At 43.2% G+C, this 22321-nt stretch overlaps 1 protein-coding gene across 7 annotated transcripts in view; it reads left to right on the top strand.

Moving 5' to 3' along the window:
* LOC110501500 (sodium-driven chloride bicarbonate exchanger) overlaps positions 1–22321 on the top strand; it is a 55573-nt gene that overhangs the window by 8017 nt on the left and 25235 nt on the right. For 3 of the 7 annotated variants that reach the window (XM_021579107.3, XM_021579108.3, XM_021579105.3), the window contains exons 1-5: positions 9748–10203; positions 16652–16733; positions 20661–20804; positions 21035–21173; positions 22045–22205. In XM_021579107.3, the coding sequence (XP_021434782.3) occupies positions 10147–10203; positions 16652–16733; positions 20661–20804; positions 21035–21173; positions 22045–22205 (583 nt within the window). In that variant the 5' untranslated portion in view covers positions 9748–10146. Of the gene's footprint in view, positions 1–9747; positions 10204–16651; positions 16734–18327; positions 18427–20660; positions 20805–21034; positions 21174–22044; positions 22206–22321 lie in introns of those variants that run through there. The other 4 variants (XM_090215627.1, XM_021579106.3, XM_090215628.1 and 1 more) reach the window with 3 other exon arrangements.

Raw genomic sequence — 22321 nt, 5'->3', positions numbered from 1 at the left:
AGTTTTCACATACAAACTTGTATGTCTGAACTCAGAATCAAATATGTTTCCCAGAAATAGTGGTGTAGAAGAGAGTTTATTCTGATTAGCGATTTTCTGCATTTATCGGATTGCCATCAGGTAGCCTGATTTCAGATGTGTCCGTGTAAACAGGATTATTAGGGACATCGATCTTTTTGTAAAGCATGTAAGCATTTTAATCTAAATATTACATTAATCTGACTATCCACAATAATCTCCTTATTGTGTGCCTGTAACCGTACACAGTGACAAATATAAACGCTAAGCAGGGCTTGGTTGAAGCTTTTGGTGGGAGAACAACTGAATAGCTGTAGATAGAGCAACACTCCATAGGAGGTGCTGCCCAGCCTATATATATTTTTTCTGATAGTGGGAATAAGGTTGAAAATCTGACTTAGTTTAAAAGGTACAAATTCAACATATTTTATACCGGGTTTGTCTATGTTGAAAAGAGGTTACAATGATGACATCCTCCTGTGGTTGAAATTCCACACTCAAAACAAAAGTTTTTGTTGATGACGTTTTTCAAACAGGTTTTTTTTTTTAACGTTTGATGACTTTTTGATGACAATATATTTTCCATGTAGATTCCACGTCACAATACGTCGACAAATTACACTAAAACAACGTTGATTCAACCAGTTTGATTCCAGTGGTTATAGACAGTCATCCATCCCTTCGAGTGCACTTTAGGCCAAGGGTGTCTGTAACCAGGAATAAAACTATATTCGACATTTGCCTGTGGACAAAGTTAACGTATCTTGCACTGCACATAACTGTTAAAGTATTTTGGTTGGCTGCATTGGTGGGTGATGGAATGGCCATTTCTAGCTTTTTGGGGGCCCTAAGTGAGACTTGGTTGGGGATCTCCGCCACCTCACGGGCGAAACATTTTAGAGGAGTGGCGAGAAACCTTTACAGCTTTAAATATAATATCCTGCAATTCTACACATTCTGGAATTCAGCCGTACAGAAAACCACCGAGCCCGATGTTCACACTGTTAACATCCAGAAGGCGAGGTCAGTACAGGTGCATCTGTCACGACTTCCGCCGAAGTCGGCCCTTCTCCTTGTTTGGGTGGTGTTCGGCGGTCGACGTCACGGGCTTCCTAGTCACCACCGATCCATGTTTCAGTTTCGTTTTGTTTTGTCTGTATTACACACACCTGGTTTCAATTCCCATATCATGTTCCTTATTTAACCCTCTGGCATAAATGTCTGTTCTCTCCGTGATTGTTGGTGTCTTTAGTGGTTGTTGATTGTGCTAGTGTGTATGTATGTTCCTATTTGGAATTTTGCTTGACTTTTTGAGTAAACTCAGTTGTGTTGCTCAAAACCTGTGTCCTGCGCCTGACTCCGCTACATCTCTGCACCCAATCGCTGACAGCATCAAAGCTGGGACAGAGAGACTGAAAAACAGCTTCTATCTTAAGACCATCAGACTGGTAAATAGCCATCGCTAACCCGGTTACGTAACTCGGCACCTTAGAGGCTGCTGCCCTGTATACATGGACTTAAAATCCCTGGCCACCTTAATAATGGAACACTAGTCACTTTAATAATGTTTACATACTGCTTTACCCATCTCGTATGTATATACTGTATTCTATTCTACTGTATTTTAGTCAATGCCACTCTGACATCGCTCGATCAAATATTTATATATTTCTTAATTCCGTTCTTTTACTTTTAGATTTGTTTGTATTGTTGTGAATCTTTTTTAGATACTACTGCACTGTTGAAGCTAGGAACACAAGCATTTCTCTACACCCACAATAACATCTGCTAAATATGTGTATGTCACCAATACAAATATATATTTTTTTGAAATGTTGCAGTTTTAAAGCCGATTTTCTGCAATTCTACTTTTTTTTCTATGGGACAGAGAGACAACTTTGCAGTTTTAAAGCAGATGTCCTGCAGTTCATCTCATTTTGCTATGACTTATGCCATGTTCATATGATATCAGAGTGAGAGTGACTAACAAAATCAATTGGGGCCCTCTAGAGGTCAGGGCCCCAATTCGGCCATGATTACTACAAGGTGTAGATAGCTGGCTAGACCAACTTACCTAGCAATCTATTAAATGTTAGCTGACATGGGTTAATTAAATGACTTTCAGTGACTGACATAACAAAAGGAAGGCTGCTCATGCACTACCAAATTTCGAAATTGCGGGTTGTGTAGCCTATTCTACTATCCAAACTAGCAATAAGTTTAGACCCAGACTGACTTCATAGTGGTCGCAGGGCCTTAAGCTGCTTATGTCGCTTATGCCTCGAAACCACATTAGATGATGGGCTTCCTAAGAGCATATCCAGCAACTGCACAGGCCGCTGATGTCAACCTCAGTTTAGCATGTCTCTGAGTGCTTCTGGAAGGAAGGATGCAATTAACATTTTTCAAACTAGTCCAGATGAAATTAAAAATAGAATTTTGATGCACTTCCGGCATCTCGGCTGCTCTAATCACTTCCGAAGAGATTTGTTTTCATTATCCATTTGCTGTTGACAGTAAAGCAGCTTTTTATATAACCCCCAAAATACAATCCTCTTCATAGACTGCATTGACTGGTGTGATGACGGACAGCATGACGACCGGTGGACGAGGCTGTTCTGTTCTGTTCCTGTGCGTAACCAATTTCACAGTCATTTAGGTGTGGGGAAATAAAATCATGTGTAACTTTCTCCAGATCAGTGACTGAAATAAAAGACTTGACTTAAGCTATATTTTTTAGATGATAAAAGCAGGACTGGACAACCTTCTTAACATGCAGATGGAGGTTTAGGTCAGGATCCAACATTTGAATGCTCTTTAAGTTGTTTTGAGCCGTGTGGAATGATGAGTACAGTAATCTCTGCTTACAGCACTATACTGTATTCCTGACTCTATTCTCTGTGCACAAAATGTTGATGTGCTCATTATCCAATCAGACCTCACACTTCATCAGCAATTTGATTTAGATCAGATTTACTTCCTTGCCTGTTGTTTACAGAAATGTAATTTACGTGCAGAAAATGCCCCGTGTTAAAAATCCACAACAAAAAGATGAGATATAAATATTTAAAAGATACATACAAAGAATTCATGAAGATGACAACTTATTCTATGTGACATCCCACGAGGCACAGATGTCAGTTCAACGCCTAGTTTTGATTTACATTTGGTTGAGTTGTCAACTAGGGTGAATTCAACGTGAAATCAACAAAACCTTTCACCACGCCATTGGATTTAGGTTAAAAGTCGGGTGAAAACAAGTCTAAATTCCCTTACGATAATGACTTTTTGCAAATCCAATCAGTTTTCCACATTGATTCAACGTCATCACATTGAATTGTTGAAATGTCGTGGAAACAACATTGATTCAGCCAGTTTCTGCCCAGAGGGATATGTCTTCATGTATTGCCCACATGGCTTTGCTGTATTCACTGCATTCATATATCAGACTCATATTCAGAGGCATCATCATCATCAATATTGGATATTCTTTCATTATATTCTAGTCCAGTAGTTGCTGAAAGCTATATATTACACAGTGCCTTTGGAAAGTATTCAGGCCCCTTGATTTTTTTCCACATTTTGTTACGTTACAGCCTTATTCTAAAATGGATTAATTCGTTTTTTTATTTTTTTTTTGCAAATGTATTAAAAATAAATAACAGAAATATCTTATTTACATAAGTATTCAGATGCTTTGCTATGAAACTCGAAATTGAGCTCAGGCACATCCTGTTTCCATTAATCATCCTTTAGATGTTTCTGCAACTTGATTGTCCACCAAGGTCCCACAGTTGACAGTTCATGTCCAAGCATAAACCAAGCCATGAGGTCGAAGGAATTGCCCGTAGAGCTCCGAGACAGGATTGTGTAGAGGCACAGTTTCGGGGAAGAGTACCAAAATATTTCTGCAGCACTGAAGGTCCCCAAGAACAAAGTGGCCTCCATCATTCTTAAATGGAAGAAGTTTGGAACCACCAAGACTCTTCCTAGAACTGTCCACCCAGGCAAACTGAGCAATTGGGGGAGAAGGACCTTGGTCAGGGAGGTGACCAAGAACCCAATGGTCACTCTGACAACTCTAGAATTCCTCTGTGGAGATGGGAGAAACTTCCAGAAGGACAACCGTCTCAGCAGAACTCCACCAATCAGGCCTTTATGGTAGAGTGGCCAGACAGAAGCTACTCCTCAGTAAAAGGCACATGACAGCCTGCTAGGCACATAAAGCCTCTCAGACCATTACAAACAAGATTATTTTGTCTGATGAAACCAAGATTAAACTCTTTGGCCTGAATGCCAAGCATCACATCTGGAGGAAACCTGGCTCCATCCCTACGGTGAAGCAGGGTGGTGGCAGCATCATGCTGTGGGGATGTTTTTCAGCAGCAGGGACTCTTAGACTAGTCAGGATCAAGGCAAAGATGAACGGAGGAAAGTACAGAGAGATCCTTGATGGCAACCTGCTCCAGAGCACTCTGGACCTCAGACTGGGGAGAAGATTCACCTTCTAGCAGGACAATGACCCTAAGCACACAGCCAAGACAACGCAGGAGTGGCTTTTAAGGGACAAGTCTCTGAATGTCCTTGAGTGGCCCAGCCAGAGCCCGGACTTAAACACGATCCAACATCTCTGGAGAGACCTGAAAATAGAAGAATGGGATAAACTCCCCAAATACAGGTGTGCCAAGCTTGTAGAGTCATATCGAAGCAGAGTTGATGCTGTAATTGCTGCCAAAGGTGCTTCAACAAAGTACTGAGTAAAGCATCTGAATACTTATGTATGTAAATGTAATATTTCAGTTTTTTATTTTCAATAAAGAGCAAAAATGTCTATTAACCTGCTTTTGCTTTGTCATTAAAATGTATTATGGTAGCTTCACTCCCATTCCCAGGCGCTCTCATTTGTTAACTTCTGTAACTGTAAAAGTCTTGGTTTCATGCATGTTAACATTAGAAGCCTCCTCCCTAAATTTGTTTTATTCACTGCTTTAGCACACTCTGCCAACCCGGATGTCCTAGCCATGTCTGAGTCCTGGCTTAGGAAGGCCACCAAAAATCCTGAAATGTCCATCCCTAACTATAACATTTTCCGACAAGATAGAACTGCCAAAGGGGGCAGAGTTGCAATCTACTGGGACATGCTTAACACTCCGGCCGTCCTACAATCTAAACTAGATGCCCTCAATCTCTCACAAATTATCAAGGAACCTACCAGGTACAACCCCAAATCCATAACCATGGGCACTCTCTTAGATATCATCCTGACCAACTTGCCCTCTAAATACACCTATGCTGTCTTCAACCTGGATCTCAGCGATCATTGCCTCATTGCCTGCGTGCGTAATGGGTCCGCAGTCAAACGACCACCCCTCATCACTGTCAAACGCTCCCTAAAACACGAGCAGGCATTTCTAATCGACCTGGCCCGGGTATCCTGGAAGGATATTGACCTCATCCCGTTAGTAGAGGATGTCTGGTTGCTCTTTAAAAGGTTTTTCTTCTCCATCTTAAATAAGCATTCCCCATTCAAAAAATGTAGAACTAAGAACAGATAGAGTCGGCCCGAGAATTTAACCCTGTGGCACCCCCATAGAGACTGCCTGGTTCACCCCAGACTTGACTGCCTGTGGTGGTCTGCATTAGCATCGAATAGCCCCCGCGATATGTAACTTTTCAGGGAAGTCAGGAACCAATATACTCAGTCAGTTAGGGAAGCTAAGGCTAGCTTTTTCAAACACAAATTTGCATCCTATAGCACTAATTCCCAAAGGTTTTGGGACACTAAAGTCCATGGAGAATAAGAGCACCTCCTCCCAGTTGCTCACTGCACTAAGGATAGGAAACATTGTCACCATCGATAAATCTACGATAATTGATCATTTCAATAAGCATTTTTTCTACGGCTGGCCATGCTTTCCACTTGGCTACCCCTACCCCGGCCAACATCTCAGCACCGCCTGTAGCAACTTGCCCAAGCCCCCCCGCTTCTCCTTCACTAAAATCCAGACAGCTGATCTGAAAGAGCTAAAAAATATGGACCCCTACAAATCAGCTGGGCTAGACAATCTGGACCCTCTCTTCTAAAATGATCTGCCAAAATTGTTGCAACCCCTATTACTAGCCTGTTCAATCTCTCTTTCATATCGTCTGAGATCCCCAAAGATTAGAAAGCTGCCGCGGTCATCCCCCTCTTCAAAGGGGGAGACACTCTAGAGCCAAACTGTCATAGACCTATATCCATCCTGCCCAGCCTTTCTAAAATCTTTGAAAGTCAAGTTATCAAACAGATCACGGACCACTTCTAATCCCACTGTACCTTCTCCACTATGCAATCTGGTTTCCGAGCTGGTCATGGGTGCACCTCAGCCACGCTCAAGGTCCTAAACGATATCATAACCGCCATTGATAAAAGCCAGTACTGTGCAGCCGTCTTCATCGACCTGGCCAAGGCTTTCGACTCTGTCAATCACCGCACTCTTATCGTCAGACTCAATAGCCTTGGCATCTCAAGTGACTGCCTGACCTGGTTCACCAACTACTTCTCAGTCAGTGTGTCAAATGGGAGGGCCTGTTGGCCGGACCTCTGGCAGTCTCTATGGGGGTGCCACAGGGTTCAATTCTCGGGCCTACTCTTTTCTCTGTATATATCAATGATGTCGCTCTTGCTGCTGGTGATTATCTGATCCACCTCTACACAGACGACACCATTCTGTATACTTCTGGCGCTTCTTTGGACACCCTAACCCAAACCTCCAAACAAGCTTCAACGCCATACAACACTCCTTCCGATGCCTCCAACTGCTTTTAAATGCAAGTAAAACTAAATGCTTGCTCTTCAACCGATTGCTGCCAGCACCCTCCCGCCCGACTAGCATCACTACTCTGGACGGCTCTGACTTAGAATATGTGGACAACTACAAATACCTCTGTGTCTGGTTAGACTGTAAACTCTCCTTCCAGACTCACATTAAGCATCTCCTATCCAAAATTAAATCTAGAATTGGCTTCCTATTTCGCAAACAAAGCCTCCTTCACTCATACCCTCGTAAAACTGACCATTTGTCGCCAAACCCACTGGCTCTAGGTCATCTATAAGTTTATGCTAGGTAATGCCCAGCCTTATCTCAGCTCACTGGTCACCATAGCAACACCCACCCGTAGCACGCGCTCCAGCAGATATATTTCACTGGTCATCCCCAAAGCCAACACTTCCTTTGGCTGCCTTGCCTTCCAGTTCTCTGCTGCCAATGACCAGAATAAATTGCAAAAATCACTGAAGCTGGAGTCTTATATCTCCCTCTCTAACTTTAAGCATCAGCTGCCAGAGCAGCTTACCGATTACTGTATCTGTACACAGCCCATCTGTAAATCTACCTCACCCCCATATTATTACTTACCCTCTTGCTCTTTTGCACTCCAGTATCTCTACTTGCACATCATCATCTGCACATCTATCACTCCAGTGTTAATGCTAAATTGTAAGTATTTCGCATCTATGGCCTATTTATTGCCTACCTCCCTACTCTTCTACGTTTGCACACACTGTACATAGATTTTTCTATTGTGTTATTGACTGTACGTTTGTTTGTGTGTAACTCTGTGTTGTTTGATTTTGTCGCACTGTTTTGCTTTATCTTGGCCAGGTCTCAGTTGAAAAGAAGAACTTGTTCTCAACTGGCCTACCTGGTTAAATAAAGGTGAAAAATAAAAATACAAATATTGTGTGTAGATTGATGAGGGAAAACATTTTTAAAATACATTTTAGAATAAAGCTGTAACTTAACAAAATGTGGAATAAGTCAAAGGGTCTGAATACTTTCCTAATGCACTGTATATGTTGGCTTCCCCCTGAGAAGTATTTGGCCTAAAAACCATAACTGTCATCTCAACCCTGTTGAAAAGTACTGGTGGCTCAAACGGATGTGATTGATGAAGCATATGGCATAGAACAGTATCATGCTAGTAATGTGCCCCACTAGACATGTGGAGGCCTTTGCTCTCCAAAAGGCTCACTCAGACTGCGTCCCAAATGGCACCCAATTCCCTTTATACTACTTTTGACCAGGGCTTTGATCAAAAGTAGTGTATTATGTAGAGATTATGTAGAGATTATATCCTTATAGGACACATCACTGCACTCTATACTCTTCTGTAAACTGGCCATCTCTGTATGTCCCGTCGCAAGACCCACTGGTTGATGCTTATTTATAAAACCCTCTTTCAACACCCGTTCTGCCAGTCACATTCTGTTAAAGGTCCCCAAAGCACACGCATCCCTGGGTCGCTTGTCTTTTCAGTTTGCAGCAGCTAGCTATTGGAACGAGCTGCAACCAAACACTGAAACTGGACTGTTTTATCTCCATCTCTTCATTCAAAGACTCAATCATGGACACTCTTACTGACAGTGGTGGCTGCTTTGCCTGATGTATTGTTGTCTCTACCTTCTTGCCCTTTGTGCTGTTGTCTGTGCCCAATAATGTTTGTTCCCTGTTTTGTGCTGCTACCACGTTGTGCTGCTGCCATGTTGTGTTGCTACCATGTTGTTATCATGTTGTGTTGCTACTATGCTGTGTTGTCATGTTGCTATTTTGTTGTCTTTAGGTCTCTCTTTATGTAGTGTTGTGTTGTCTCTCTTGTTGTGATGTGTGTTTTGTCCTATATTTTTATTTAATTTATTTGTATTTTTAATCCCAGCCCCCGTCCCCGCAGGAGGCCTTTTGCCTTTTGGTAGACCGTCATTGTAAATGAGAATTTGTTCTTAACTCACTTGCCTAGTTAAATGAAAGTTAAATAAAAAAAATAAAAAATACTGATGAGCAGCACAAGTTCTGCCCAACACAGGTTACCATTTCTTCTTTTGTAATTGTTATGTTTCATGAACTACCATGGACTTGCTTGCCTAAAAAAATGCTTATAATGACAATACTGTTCATTCAGGTGTCAACACCTGGACACAGAAGTGTGTTAAGTTAGTTCTCAGAAGCATTTTTTATGTGCTTGAAAAAGCATTTTATTTCTGTTCACTGGTCTCTCTATCAAAGTACATCCTTATGTGTCTCTAAAATAGATTCATAAAATCAATGCTAAACAATTGAATTATCTCAGTGTCAGTGGCACTGTTGTGTTTGTTCAAACTGGCATTGATACACAAACGAACATTGTTCAACATGTAAATGCTGGTACTGGTAGGCAATGCATCACTTAAAGGTCCAATGCAGCTGTTTTTATCTCAATATCAAATTATTTCTGGGTAACAATGAAGTAGCTTACTATGATTGTTTTCAATTGAAATGGTCAAAAATAAACAAAAATAGCTTCTTAGCAAAGAGACATTGCTCAAGCAAGAATTTAGCTAGGGCTGTCTGGGAGTGGTTTGAGTGGGAGGAGAAAAACGGAACATTTGCTGTTATTGGCAGAGGTTTGGAACACAACTCCCTCCCACCAAAACTGGCGGAAATTTCAGGCGGTCTTTTCAGCAGCTCTTACACTAAAAAGGCATTATCATATTATTCCAACCTCACAGTGTAGAAATATAAAACATACGTTTTTGACTGCACTGGGCCTTTAAAATAATGAACTTACACTATATAGAAGGGTTTTAGTTGAGTGCGTTTGGGTGATAACTCCCCATCTTTTGTATTGCCTCATGGTTTACCTGAGCTCCAGTCTGCAGAGAGAGAGAGAGAGAGAGAGAGAGAGGGAGAGAGAGAGAGAGAACAAGGTCAGGCCAGAGTGGCTAGGCTGACAGGTCAAGGCGGTGCGGAGCGGAGTGGTGCAGTGATGGCAAGCTGCTACAACAGGGGCTTTACTCTGAAAGCCATACAAAAGAGGGAAACACAATGGCTTAGCACCAGCTATCTCCCTCTTAGAGAAGAGTCTGGACACCAGTGATGTCATTGTTGTAATCTCATGCAGGATTGGTGGATAAATGGTTGCTCAGTTGTTAAAATCAACAGAGGGAGTGAGTGTGCATTTGTAAGGCTGTTCCTGTCATCGTGAGAAGGTAGACTGCTTTGCAGAGTGTGTGCCTGTCCCGGCAGCAGAGGCACACAGGTACTACGGAGCTCAGCTCAGCCTCCTGACCTCGGATCAGCAGCACTCCTAAGTACAAGAGGACACCTTAAGGATATGTTCATGCATTCTGCTGGAGGCTTGGGTCCTAAAAGTCGTTTTTATTCTTTAAAGGTATAACTGTGCTCTGTTTACTCTGTAATGGTGTGACTATGCTCTGCACTCTGTGCTGCTCTGTGTTTGGGAGGATGTTCTTCGCCAGATGTTCTTAAGGCTATCTAAGGTTAAAGTGTGTGTGATGCTGATGTTTCCTGTTAATGCTAAAAGCCTTTTAGATATATCTGTACAACTCAGTGTCAACAGCTTCAGTTTATCATGCTTGCAGTATCCTGTGCTTTAATGACATCAGGGCAAAGTTAACACAGCGAAGTATACTATTTGAACGGTGTAACGTTAATAGCGGAGTGAACACTGTATCGAAGAGTACAGTAAGTACACCTCTCAGAGATAGGAGAAGATAGAGGAGAGATAGAGGGTAGCCAGGGGGCCGAGGTGGGAGAGATAGGAGATGGCCTGTCTTGCTGATGTCAGCCATTGATCCTTGGGATACAGGAGAGGAGATGAGTGCACCCATATTAATTCTGCACCAGCAAAGGCAAAGCCTGCTTGCCATTTTGTATTACAGAGCCTGTAGGGATGATATGTTTTTGGATGTCCTTTGTGATTCTTATAGAGGTGCCAACTTTGTTGCGGGAAAAGTGAATGGAGGTTGCAGGACTGTATTCTTTGTATTATGTACTATGCAAAGCTGAGCTCATCTGAGCAGTTGACGCTGATCTTGGGCCAGTTTGAACCTAGATCTGTACCTATGGGAAACTTCACCCCGGAGCCATCTGAGCACGGTGTTGTTGTCATTACGAGGCTGCTGGTGCTATTGCTGCCAGAGTGAACATTGCCATCTGCACGGATCAGACCCCAAATTATGTCTGCCTCATCCAATTAAATCACTTGGGCTGCCCCCACTAATCCCCCACAGTCCTCTGCTCTTAAATATGCCTTTTGCCTTTGAGTGCACAGTGCTTCCACAGTGCGAGTTAGGCCAACACTATTCCACATCACCACCCTTTCTATTTTCATCACCGTTGTTCATGTATTGTAGCCTGCTGATCTCTGGTCATCTTTTTTTCTCTCTCGTCATTCATTCCTACAGTATGTCATGCTGCTGCTGTATGCTCGATGTCATTCTCATTGGGAGTGTTGGATGTGGTGTTGGATGTGGTGTTGGATGTAGTCACTATCAAATCAAATCAAATGCATTTATAAAGCCCTTCTTACATCAGCTGATATCTCAATGTGCTGTACTGAAACCCAGCCTAAAACCCCCAAAACAGCCTAGCAATGCAGGTGTAGAAGCACACATGTAGTGTTGGATAGAGTGTTGGATGTCACACCAGGTTAGTCAGAAACCCCACATAGAGAGGTGTTGTAGTTTGGGGGGAAAATAGGTCACAAGCCATTGCTTCCTAAAACACACTACATGAACACTTTACACGCACAACAATACACGCCTTGGCCTGCTATATTGTACAGACAGCGTAGAACGCTACCCACGACAAACATGAACACTTCCGGATGCACACAGACAAAACTGAATACATTCAGGAACACATTTCAATGGAAGCTAATGTACTGTGCAGCCGGGACAAAGAGGACTAAGTAAGTAAATGTTCTGTTAATATATCGCTAAGCAAAATGCGCGGGGTGCACTTTAATCCTGAAGCACTGTACAGACTTTGATCCCTCCTGTGTATCAGCATGCAGATTACCAACCTGGGTCCTGGCCACGGAGCCTGACCCATGTGCCACAGCAGCTGTGGAAGGACAGCAGTGTCCTTCAGAATCCAAATGGGCCCTTATGTCCTAGCGTTGGTCCAGGGCCAGAGCTTCTGTTGGAACTAGGAACACAAGTATTTCGCTACGCCCGCAATATCATCTGCTAAATAAGTGTATGCGACCAATAACGTTTCATTTGATTTTGATTTTGATTTGATGTCCAAGACAGGTTTCAGGGAAACATGAGCCAAGGCAAACCAGAAATGCTAGATCTATACAGCACATGTAATCAATGATAACACACTTCACCCATACTTCAGTTGCACTGTAGATGTCATTTGTAGATGAACTTCTATGCTCGTGTCTGTGTTGTGGGAGTGACAGGTCTGATAGCAGAGCGTGCTACTGCGTCATTGAAGCACTACAGTAGTGTGGGATGTGTACTGTAATGCTCCCAAGTCCAGATGTTTGCTCGAACACAGAAATGCTGCTGCGCTGTAGTTACAGCTTGGATGTACTCTTACTGCACTTGATGAGACCAGACCATTAGTACATTATTCTACAATAGATTGGTTGCGTCCCAATGGGCACTGGTCAAAAGTAGTACGCCGAATAGGGAATAGGGTGACATTTGAGACGCGGCCATGGAGAGATATCATCAATGCTTTCGAAAACTTGATCTTTGACCTCTGAACTTTTTGTCTTTAATTGTCTCTGTTTTTTAATTTTTTTTATTTATTTAAACATTTTCCCCCTTTTTCTCCCCAATTTTGTGGTATCCAATTGTTAGTAGTTACTATCTTGTCTCATCGCTACATCTCCCGCACGGGCTCGGGAGAGACGAAGATCGAGAGCCATGCCTCCCCCGAAACACAACCCAACCAAGCCGCACTACTTCTTAACACAGCGCGCATCCAACCCGGAAGCCAGCCGCACCAATGTGTCGGAGGAAACCCTGTGAACCTAGCAACCAGGCCCGCCACAGGAGTCGCTAGTGCGCGATGTATTGTCTCTGTTTTTGATGCTTTCTGAATCCGAGAATCCCCCTCCCGCACAACCTGTTCACGCACATGACAGGCCTGGCTGAAGAATCAGAGCAGCTGTCTTCAAAGTTTCATGTAGCTTTTTGCCACATCCAGCATGGTTTTCACGCACTTCGTTTGGTTTACACTTTAGAAGCTTTTAGTAATTAAAAAAATCGACTAATTTTGGTTACTAAGTAGATTTCATTTGTCAGTTTATGACTATGTTAGAGAACCCATTCAAACAAAGCTGATTCTGTCATTCTTAGTGCACACAGATGTACAACATACCGACTTCGTCAATGTTTCACATTTCCTGTGCTTGGTATGAACATGGTGCACTAACTGTGTTTGAAGAATATAGCATAACTTGTTCAATTGGCTTCAGTTCTCTCGAAACGGCTCGTAACAACTACCCATGGAAAAATGTTGTGTGATATCCATGTCATGATGCCCTGTCCAAGTTGCCCCAGTGAAGCAGTGAGACATGGGACCCTGTTTGTTTATTGATTGTGTTCAGGGTGTGCTAATTGTATACATAGCACTATTGACAGGCCAGACCTTCTTATTGATTTACTGCAGCGCTGGTGCTATAATACTAATATACACTGAGTGTACAAAACATTAGGAACACCTGCTCTTTCCATGACATAGACTGGCCAGGTGAAAGCGATGATCCCTTACTGATGTCACCTGTTAAATCCACTTCAATCAGTGTAGATGAAGGGGAGGAGTCAGGTTAAAAGAAGGATTTTGAAGCCTTGAGACAATTGAGACCTTGTTTGTGTATGTCTGCCATTCCTGGGGCGAGATGGGCAAGACGAAAGATCGAAGTGCCTTTGAACGAGGTATGGTAGCAGGTGCCAGTCAAGAACTGCAAGAGTGCTAGGTTTTTCACACACTTTTCACAAAGTTTCCCATGTGCATCAAGAATGGGACGCCACTCAAAGGAAATCCAGCCAACTTGACACTCCCGTGGGAAGCATTAGAGTCAACATGGGCCAGCATCCCTGTGGAATGCTTTCGACACCTAACTCGTTGTCAGTAATGAGGTTATTACTGCTAGTTCTCCGGAACACTCCGTAGGCTTCGGGCGGTTAGGGAGAAGACAGCTATTTGGGTCACACATTTCCATAGACATGCTGACATTGTAATGACAGTATTTATGTCAGGAGAAGAGGGATCTGGATCATGTCTTATACAAACTAAATGTCACATTTTTTAGCACATAAAATGCTTATCTTTTGAATTAAGTGCTCTCATGTCTGTGAGCCTATGTATGCGTGTGTGTCTGTGTGTGTGATAACTCATATAGAGAGCGACTCATATATAGAGCACATGGTACAACAAACTACCGGATCTTTCACATATATCTCCGCGCATTCATCAAACGTTAGCAACTTTCCGGTTAATGTATGCAGGCCTGTCCAATGTTGCAGTATGTTTCTGACAGTTCACACTGATAAACCAATCAAAGAGTATATCTGTTGAGCAGGATTGACAAAGACATTCAAGGACTCTTTGTTGGGGGCAGTATCATTGAAGTGCTGCACTTAGCTTACTAGAGCCTTCCCACAATTCACTTGCTCTGCCTGCTACTCCATGCCCCTGTGTGGAAAGGCCAAGGTGTTAGAGGGAATATATCTTCATCTGGCCATGCTTCTCTCTCTGCTGTGTGCAGCTCTCTCTCTTATGTCTCCTCAAAGGCTCCCTCACAGGCAGTGTATTTACCTCTTGCAGAAATCACTGAGTGGGCTGGTGACGTGCACTCTTCTGCTCCATCCTGCAGTTCCAGACCCCCCCCCCCATCTCCTGGGAGTTCTGGTCATACGACCTCCGAGCTGCCACCTGCACACATTAGCATTAGCATATTAAGTGAATGGAAGGCACTCAATAAGGCATGTTAAAATATAGAGCTGTGAACTACTGCGAAGGCTTGAACAGAGTTGAGATGATAATTCAGTGCCCTTGTCCGGCTGGCTGTGTGTCTGGGGAAGCAGCAGGTCAGGATAGAGCTGGCCAATATCTGCTAACAGAACAGCAGAAGTACTTGCATTTCGACAGAACACCATGTAGGGTTTGTGTTCAACTGAAGCAGGGGTAAGACATCTTGAAGTTGTTGGGTTGTTGGATTTCTGTGCCATCTTTGTTATTTGTACGTTCTTATTGTTTGCAGCAGCAACATAACATTTGGACTTCGCAATATAACAGCCACCCTGAGACCATAGCCCAAGTCATAACAATGACAAAGCATAATTGTGGGATTGTAATCTACATTGACAACACGTCACATCCGGACAAAGACTGCTCAGTTGGAGGTTGTAATTCCTAGGGTTTCGAAGGGGAAATCCCTTTAAATTAGATTTGTGAGCATCTTGCTGTGTCATGACACCCATCTGTCCCTTCTGTCTCTCTCTCTCTCTCTCTCTCTCTCTCGCTCGCTCTCGCTCTCACACACTGTTTCTCTCTCTCTCATCATCCTCCCTGCCGCCATTACATAGGTGGACATGTGAGGTCATCAAATCAGCAGCACTCACCACTAATACCCCCACGTCTCCCTCTCATCAGCACCACACATCTGACACGTTCACACTTCATTTAGACACTTCTTCCTCCGTCTATTGTTTTGGAGAGCAGAGGATTCGTTGCACAATGATTGTGTGGTGTAAGTTGCCATATGTGTTAAAATGTGTTAAGTAACTGCATCACAGTTCATTCGCAATAGGACTGAGTGGTTGTTTGTTCTGATAAGGGTTTTTAGAAGAGGCTCTTTTAGTCAGACTGGGGCTTTGCCAAACAGGAAACGCAGTGTGTAAATCTACACTATCCAGCTGTCTTTTTGTCACCATTTAATGACCTTTTCTGAGGTCAACTTACTTCTCACAAAGGTCTTATATACCCTTTCTGTTTTGATGTTATAACCTCGCTCACTTCTATAGCCCCAATGCTTATTGTAGCTAACGTGCCAGTTTATAATTCTTGATAATATGTAAGTCTGTCAACGTTATTTGTCAGGAATAAACTATACTTTGAGTACTTTTTTGTTGTCCCTCGAGTAGATTATTGTTTGAGCTGGAACATTGAAATGCTTAGGTGACCTGGCTCCCATGAGCATGCAGCTAAGACAACAAGCATAACGTGCAATTCTGATGAACCAAAGTGTGATATAGCTACTAAAAATATTGCCTAGTCTGACCATTACTCTGTTCCAGCTGGTTGATAGGGGTTATTAGATAAGTCTGCCATCTTGTCTATTTCAAATCTTCTCTCATTGATCGAGACAGCTGAGTGTCATCGTGACCTGCAGCACTTTGTGGTGGACACCCACCTGTCTCAGTCAATGAGAGAGACGATTTGAAAGAGACAAGATGGCGTCGTACACATTGTTGGATTACTTCATGGAGCAAAACATTTATTTTTATTTCCTAACGGACATTGGTTGTCTTCCAAGTCGGGAATTGAGGAAGTATCGCCAAGTTAAGGTTGGTGAAAAAATCATCTGTGCTACGCCAAACAGTACCTAACCTGTATTGGTTAATGGCACGTCACATTAGCCCTTTACAATCTGCTAGCTAAGTGTGATCAGTGTGATTCAGTGCACCTCAAAGCAACCATGCCAAATGAGACTCCTGGCTGTTATCCAGTCTTTTAGAAAGCAATAATATTCTCTTGGGGAAGATAAGGACTACATGTACATAATGCCTATATGGATTCAACATTCCAATTATGTAATTTCAATCATTTCAGTTTTTGTCTCTCCTTCACAGAGAAATGATGAAGAGGCTGTGGTGGACAGAGGTGGATACCGGTCCATGGTGAAAACCAATTTTGAGAAGGAGGAACTCGAAGGTACATTATGTAGTACAATACCTTAAGTTAATTGTGTGGAAGCCTGAAAAGAAGGTTAGAAGGCAACCAACCCACAGGGCCAATTGAGAGAAGGCTGTTGTTATCAAGACTGAGGCTGACCTAATATGGACACCGTACCCGTGAGACTAGAGAGGGTGGTAACGAGAGCTGCTTGAGCTGCAGCGCTCTGATTGGTCGGTTAGTCGTGACTCATGATTTCAATAGTGTGTAGATCGCTGAAAATCATCTATCTTTGTATCTGAATTGTAAAAACCTGACGACCAAAGAGAAGACCTGCTCATTTTAGCACATAGTAACACTTTGTGAAGTTTGATTTGCCTGGTTCTTAAGTTGCTCTAATGCATAGTGGCTGGTGACTCTGTGTTGTGTGTTGTGACTAGGATTCAGCTCACGCCAACAGTGTGTGCTCAGGTCTCTTCCGTGTGAAGTCACTCACAAGCCCCCAGGCCAGAATCACAGTATCTGAACAACACAGTCTGAGAACACAGCAGTGGCGGTCCGTGCCGTTTAAGATGAGGGAGGACAAATAAAAAATGTTATGAGCATGGCCTTATTTCTATTACAGCATATTGGATAACTGTCATTCATATTCCCTTCACCCAGTTCAATGTAACATTGATAGGTTTAGGCTACTATGTGATACTCAAATTTTCCCTATACCTATCATGAGGTTGCTATAACCTAGGCTATTATTGAAAGTTTACAACGTAAGTGCATAGGCCGAGAGAAAAATGTGTGTAATCAAGGTGACAGACAGTGAGACATTCAATACACCTTGCACACTCTTGCCTGCATCTAGCTGATCTAGGGTGTAAACATTAGTGCAACAGTTGCAAACTAGAGTTTCTATTGGACACATTCAGGTATGTTTATCACCGTTTCGTTCCGTTTGCTTCCGTTTAAGAAACATTTTTCAAAAGAATCGGCGGAATGATTACACCCTTGATTACCTGCAAACACTTTCATAGCACCCACATACAAACAGCATGATCACTTTGAATTATTCCTTCTCACATCTACGTACTCTCCTCTCCCCTTTTCCATTCGCTTGTGGACTTCAGTGCACAACACAAGACAGCTGACCAGTCGAAAAAAACATATCATAACCGCTAACCGCTACACACAGTCTACATTGTTGTCACCATATTGCCTAACGTCATAGTCAACATAGCTACTAGAACTAAAGCGTTAGAAAACCCATTACAATCATGCAGGACAGTGTACAGTCAGCAAATGTATAAAACCAAATGCTTACCTTGACTTGGAAGAGTTCCAGTGTTGGATAGCCTTAGCCAGCTAGCTAACATTGCATCCCTCTCTGTTTGAGCTGGGTGTTTGTGTAGGCTAAACTAGCTAGCTGCATTCGCTAGCTAAGTAAGTGAAGAAACTACAATGAAATATATATCTCTCTCGCTATCCCTCTCGCTCTCTCGCTCTTGCTTTTCCTTCAATTTTTAATAAATTAATTTGTTTAAAACTGTTCAACTATTGTCTTTCTCTCTTTTTAAGTCAACTACTCACAACACTGTATGCACTGCAGTGCTAGCTAACTGTAGCTTATGCTTTTGGTCCTAGATTCATTCTATGATCCTTTGATGGAGGATATGTCAGTTCATGCTGCAAGAGTTCTGATAGGTTGGAGGACATCTTCCTGAAGTTGTCATAATACTGTGTAAGTCTATGGAAGGGGTGAGAACCTTGAGCTCCCTAGGTTTTGAATTGAAGTCAATGTACCCAGAGTAGGATGGAAACTAGCTGTCCTCTGGCTACACCATGGTTCTACCTTACAGAGTGCTGTCGTACTGTAGACACTGTAGACATTCATTGCAAAATAGTGTGTTTTAATTAATTATTTGGTGACGTGATTATATTTAGTATAGTTGTAACTTTTTTAATGTTTCACTATTTACATTTTTCTGAAATTGTGAAAATTGGTCCTCCCCTTCCTCCTCTGAGGAGCCTCCACAGGCACAAATGCTCTCTCTCTCACACACACACACACACACACACACACTCACACACACACACACACACACGAAAACATACACACACACACAAATGCATGCACGAATGCACATATTTATTTATGCTGAGCTTTCAAGGATGTTACTTCCAAATAATTTCATTTTCATTTCCAGCTATGCATTTATCGCACTGAAGTTCCCAGTACTTGTGTAAATAGAGGAAGTGATTAGCAATGATACGCTAGTGTTTGTGGGATAACTGGAATTGGTTTGAACAGCAGAGGCTGCTAGCTGCCTTCTTAAAGCCCCAGGCCTGAAGGAGCTGTCACAAAGCTGTGTTTCTCCCCGAGGCAAGAGCGGGCCTGGAGTCAGGGTGGATTACCCTTACACTGTCACAGCAGCACATCAATTTAGTCTCACTGATATCAGCAAGGTGACGGTCCACACCCTGCTGCATATCCCATTTAAACTCCTTGCTGTCTCATCATCCTCCCCATTCTGCAGTTGTCTGGTTGCACAGATCCCGGTCAACTGCAAATGGTTTAGTTTCTATATGAGACTAGGGTGAATTACTCATCAATTTCATAATATTCATCTGTACTTGACTCAATATTGCATGTTATTCTAACAGACACAGCCATATTTCAAGCTCTCACGGTCTTTTTACTGCAATTCATGTAATAAAAGGTGACGTCTTTTTTATTTATCGTACCAGATGATGCACTAGGGGGATTTTAAGAGGCCTGTATAGTACTTCTATGGCAGATGTTGAAGATAACACATTCCTAGAGATGTATTTTTAGACCTCCACTGATACAGAACAATGATGTCAATAAAAAGGTTGTGTACAGTTGTTTAATGTCAGAGAGATTTGTGGTAGGTTATTGTATCGCTCAATGAAAAATCAGTGGCTTGACCTTAGAAGCTTGTATTTACTTATAGCTGGTTTAGAAAGTAAAGTGTAAACCACAATGTTTGTCTTTGTTGTGGGTATATCTCTGTTGATATTGACCCGTAAATACAAACAGAAAGGGCAGCCTTAATCAGTGACCTCTTTGAATAAAATTATTTCTCTATCTCTTGTCACGTTGTATAAATGATTTGGAGACAGGCGCAGGAATACTTAATAGGGGGTTTTAATACTCCACTCAAAAATACAACATGCCATGAAAGGCACAGGGACCAAGCCCAAAACAAACACATATACAAAAACGCTGGTATGTAAAGCCAAACAAAAGAGCGAGGTAAAACCTTGAATAAATACATGGGACGAGACCCGTAACAACAATACACGACGCGAGACCCGTAACTACAAATGCACAACAATACACGGGACAGACCCATAATAACAAGTGCACAATACACGCAGCACAGAAGCCGAAATAACAAAGCACAGGTACTCACAGACCAACGGACATGGGAACAATAACCCACAAGACAATGGTGAACAGAGGGCACATATATACAATTACTAATCAGCGGAATTGGAATCGGGTGTGCATAATGAGGCAGTGCCGCCTAGAGGCCGGTGACGTAGACCTGCGGAACTGGTGCACGGAAGGGCAGCCAATGGTGAAAATCCCTGATGAGTGAAGCATCTAGGATGTCCCCCGCAGGAGCCCAGCACCGCTTCTCTTCTGCGCCGTACCCATCCCCTGACGGACGACACCGGCCTCGAGGATGACCACATGAATGCGGTGCGGGTCGATCAGGGCCAGTTGCAGCTGCCGAAGTTGCGGCGGCGTCAGACGGGCCATTCCCGCTGTCTCCATTTAGTGTCGGTTATTCATGGCATGTTGTATTTTTGGGCGGAGTATTAAAACCCCCTATTACGCATTCCTGCGCCTGTCTCCAATCCTTTATACAACGTGACACCTCTCAACCTATTATCTTATGTTATCATCTTATCTCATCATATTTATATCCCTGTGGCTGCATCTAGGTCACAGGACACTCTACATTGGGGTACATGTCCCCATTGGGAAGAAGAGCCACCGGAGACATCGGCATCACGGACACAGACACAGGAAGAGAAGCAGGGAGCTGGACTCTGGAGTGGACAATGGAAGAGAGTCTCCCACATACTGTAAGTATTGCCACTGTCTGGCTGGTCCATGTAAAAAGCAGCAGCCGGATTATATTTCTATCTTCTTATGAGCTATACGATATGTTATGTCTACATGGTGGCATAGTGCATTTCAAAAGAGGGGATGCTGTCCACACTATGGGCATAACCTGCTGCAGAGCTCCTTAGTCAGGGAGTCTGTATGGCAGATAGCACTGTAAGTGATGCCCTTACCCGACCCTGCGCTCCAGACACGCCATCCCAGAGAGTGCAGTTCCTGCTGGGCACAGAGGATGACGACGAGGAGCACATCCCCCATGACCTCTTCACTGAGCTGGACGAGATCTGCCTGAAAGACGGAGAGGACGCCGAGTGGAGGGAAACCGCCAGGTAGGGAGTCACATGACACACCCCTTGTCACTACTGAAAGCTTTTCATCGAATTCCAATGACACATCCTAGGGATTCCATGTTGGTCCATGGGTTGATCATGCAAAGTGATGGAATTGATATATATATATATATATATATGATATGATTTATTTATTTATCATTTTATTCTCTGTGATAATATCCTAATGCCCAAAACTGTTACCTGCAAGAGTCAACGTTACATAAGGAGGGATTGTAGACCTTGGGGACGGATGGGCTAAGTAAAGCTCTGATTATAAAGTCTGGTGCATAAAGTCTGGTGCATGAGTATGAGGGAGCCCAGATTTAAAGGGAAACGAACCCTTGTCTACTTGTAGTAAAAATGTCTGTACCTCTACTTGTAATCAACAAGCATAAGGTCTGGACTGGATAAATATCCTGTTGTGCATACTACACTACAATACTTTCTGTCACGTTGATATTGACTGATACACCTTTACATGGATTGTCAGGCAGTCAGTCTCTTCCATAGCATAGACATATTCCTTTTGTGTTTTTAAAGCAAATTGGAGATCCAAACATCCTTTCATATTGGTTTTTAGACAGGACAGGGGGCAGACAATTAAGGAGGAATGACTGGTAGGGAGGGCACAGACTGCAGCAGCCGGACCAAGGTTCAAACCACATCACTGAGGGGCATGGTCCGGAGTCGAGTGCATTACCGCTCTACCAGACTCCGGGCACAGCATCAGTACGTTCTTGGTGTCCCCGTCTGTGTAAGCTGAGCTCTATCAGTACAGGGCTTCCAGATGGCTGGACAGCTGGCTGTCATCTATCCCCTAGTCCCCTGGAACAGTTTGACTGAAACTGGGCCTCTGTCCCTCATACAGGTGGCTGAAGTTTGAAGAGGACGTGGAGGATGGAGGAGAGCGCTGGAGTAAGCCCTACGTGGCCACGCTGTCCCTGCACAGCCTGTTCGAGTTGCGCAGCTGCATCCTCACTGGCATCGTGCTGCTAGACATGAGGGCCAGCTCCGTGGAGGAGGTAGCAGGTATTGTACAGTAGAGCAGCGGTTCCCAACCTTTTCTTTTCAGGGGACCATCGAGTCACAGTCAACATTTCTGGATGACCACCATTAACTGAGTCACGGAATGTCTTAACACAAAA

The sequence above is a fragment of the Oncorhynchus mykiss genome, chromosome 22 (assembly GCF_057628025.1).
Source record: "Oncorhynchus mykiss isolate SJ-2025 chromosome 22, ASM5762802v1, whole genome shotgun sequence".
Classification (NCBI taxonomy): Eukaryota; Metazoa; Chordata; class Actinopteri; order Salmoniformes; family Salmonidae; genus Oncorhynchus; species Oncorhynchus mykiss.
Note: the sequence above shows the minus strand (reverse complement) of the source record. Positions and strands in the feature narration are given on the sequence as shown.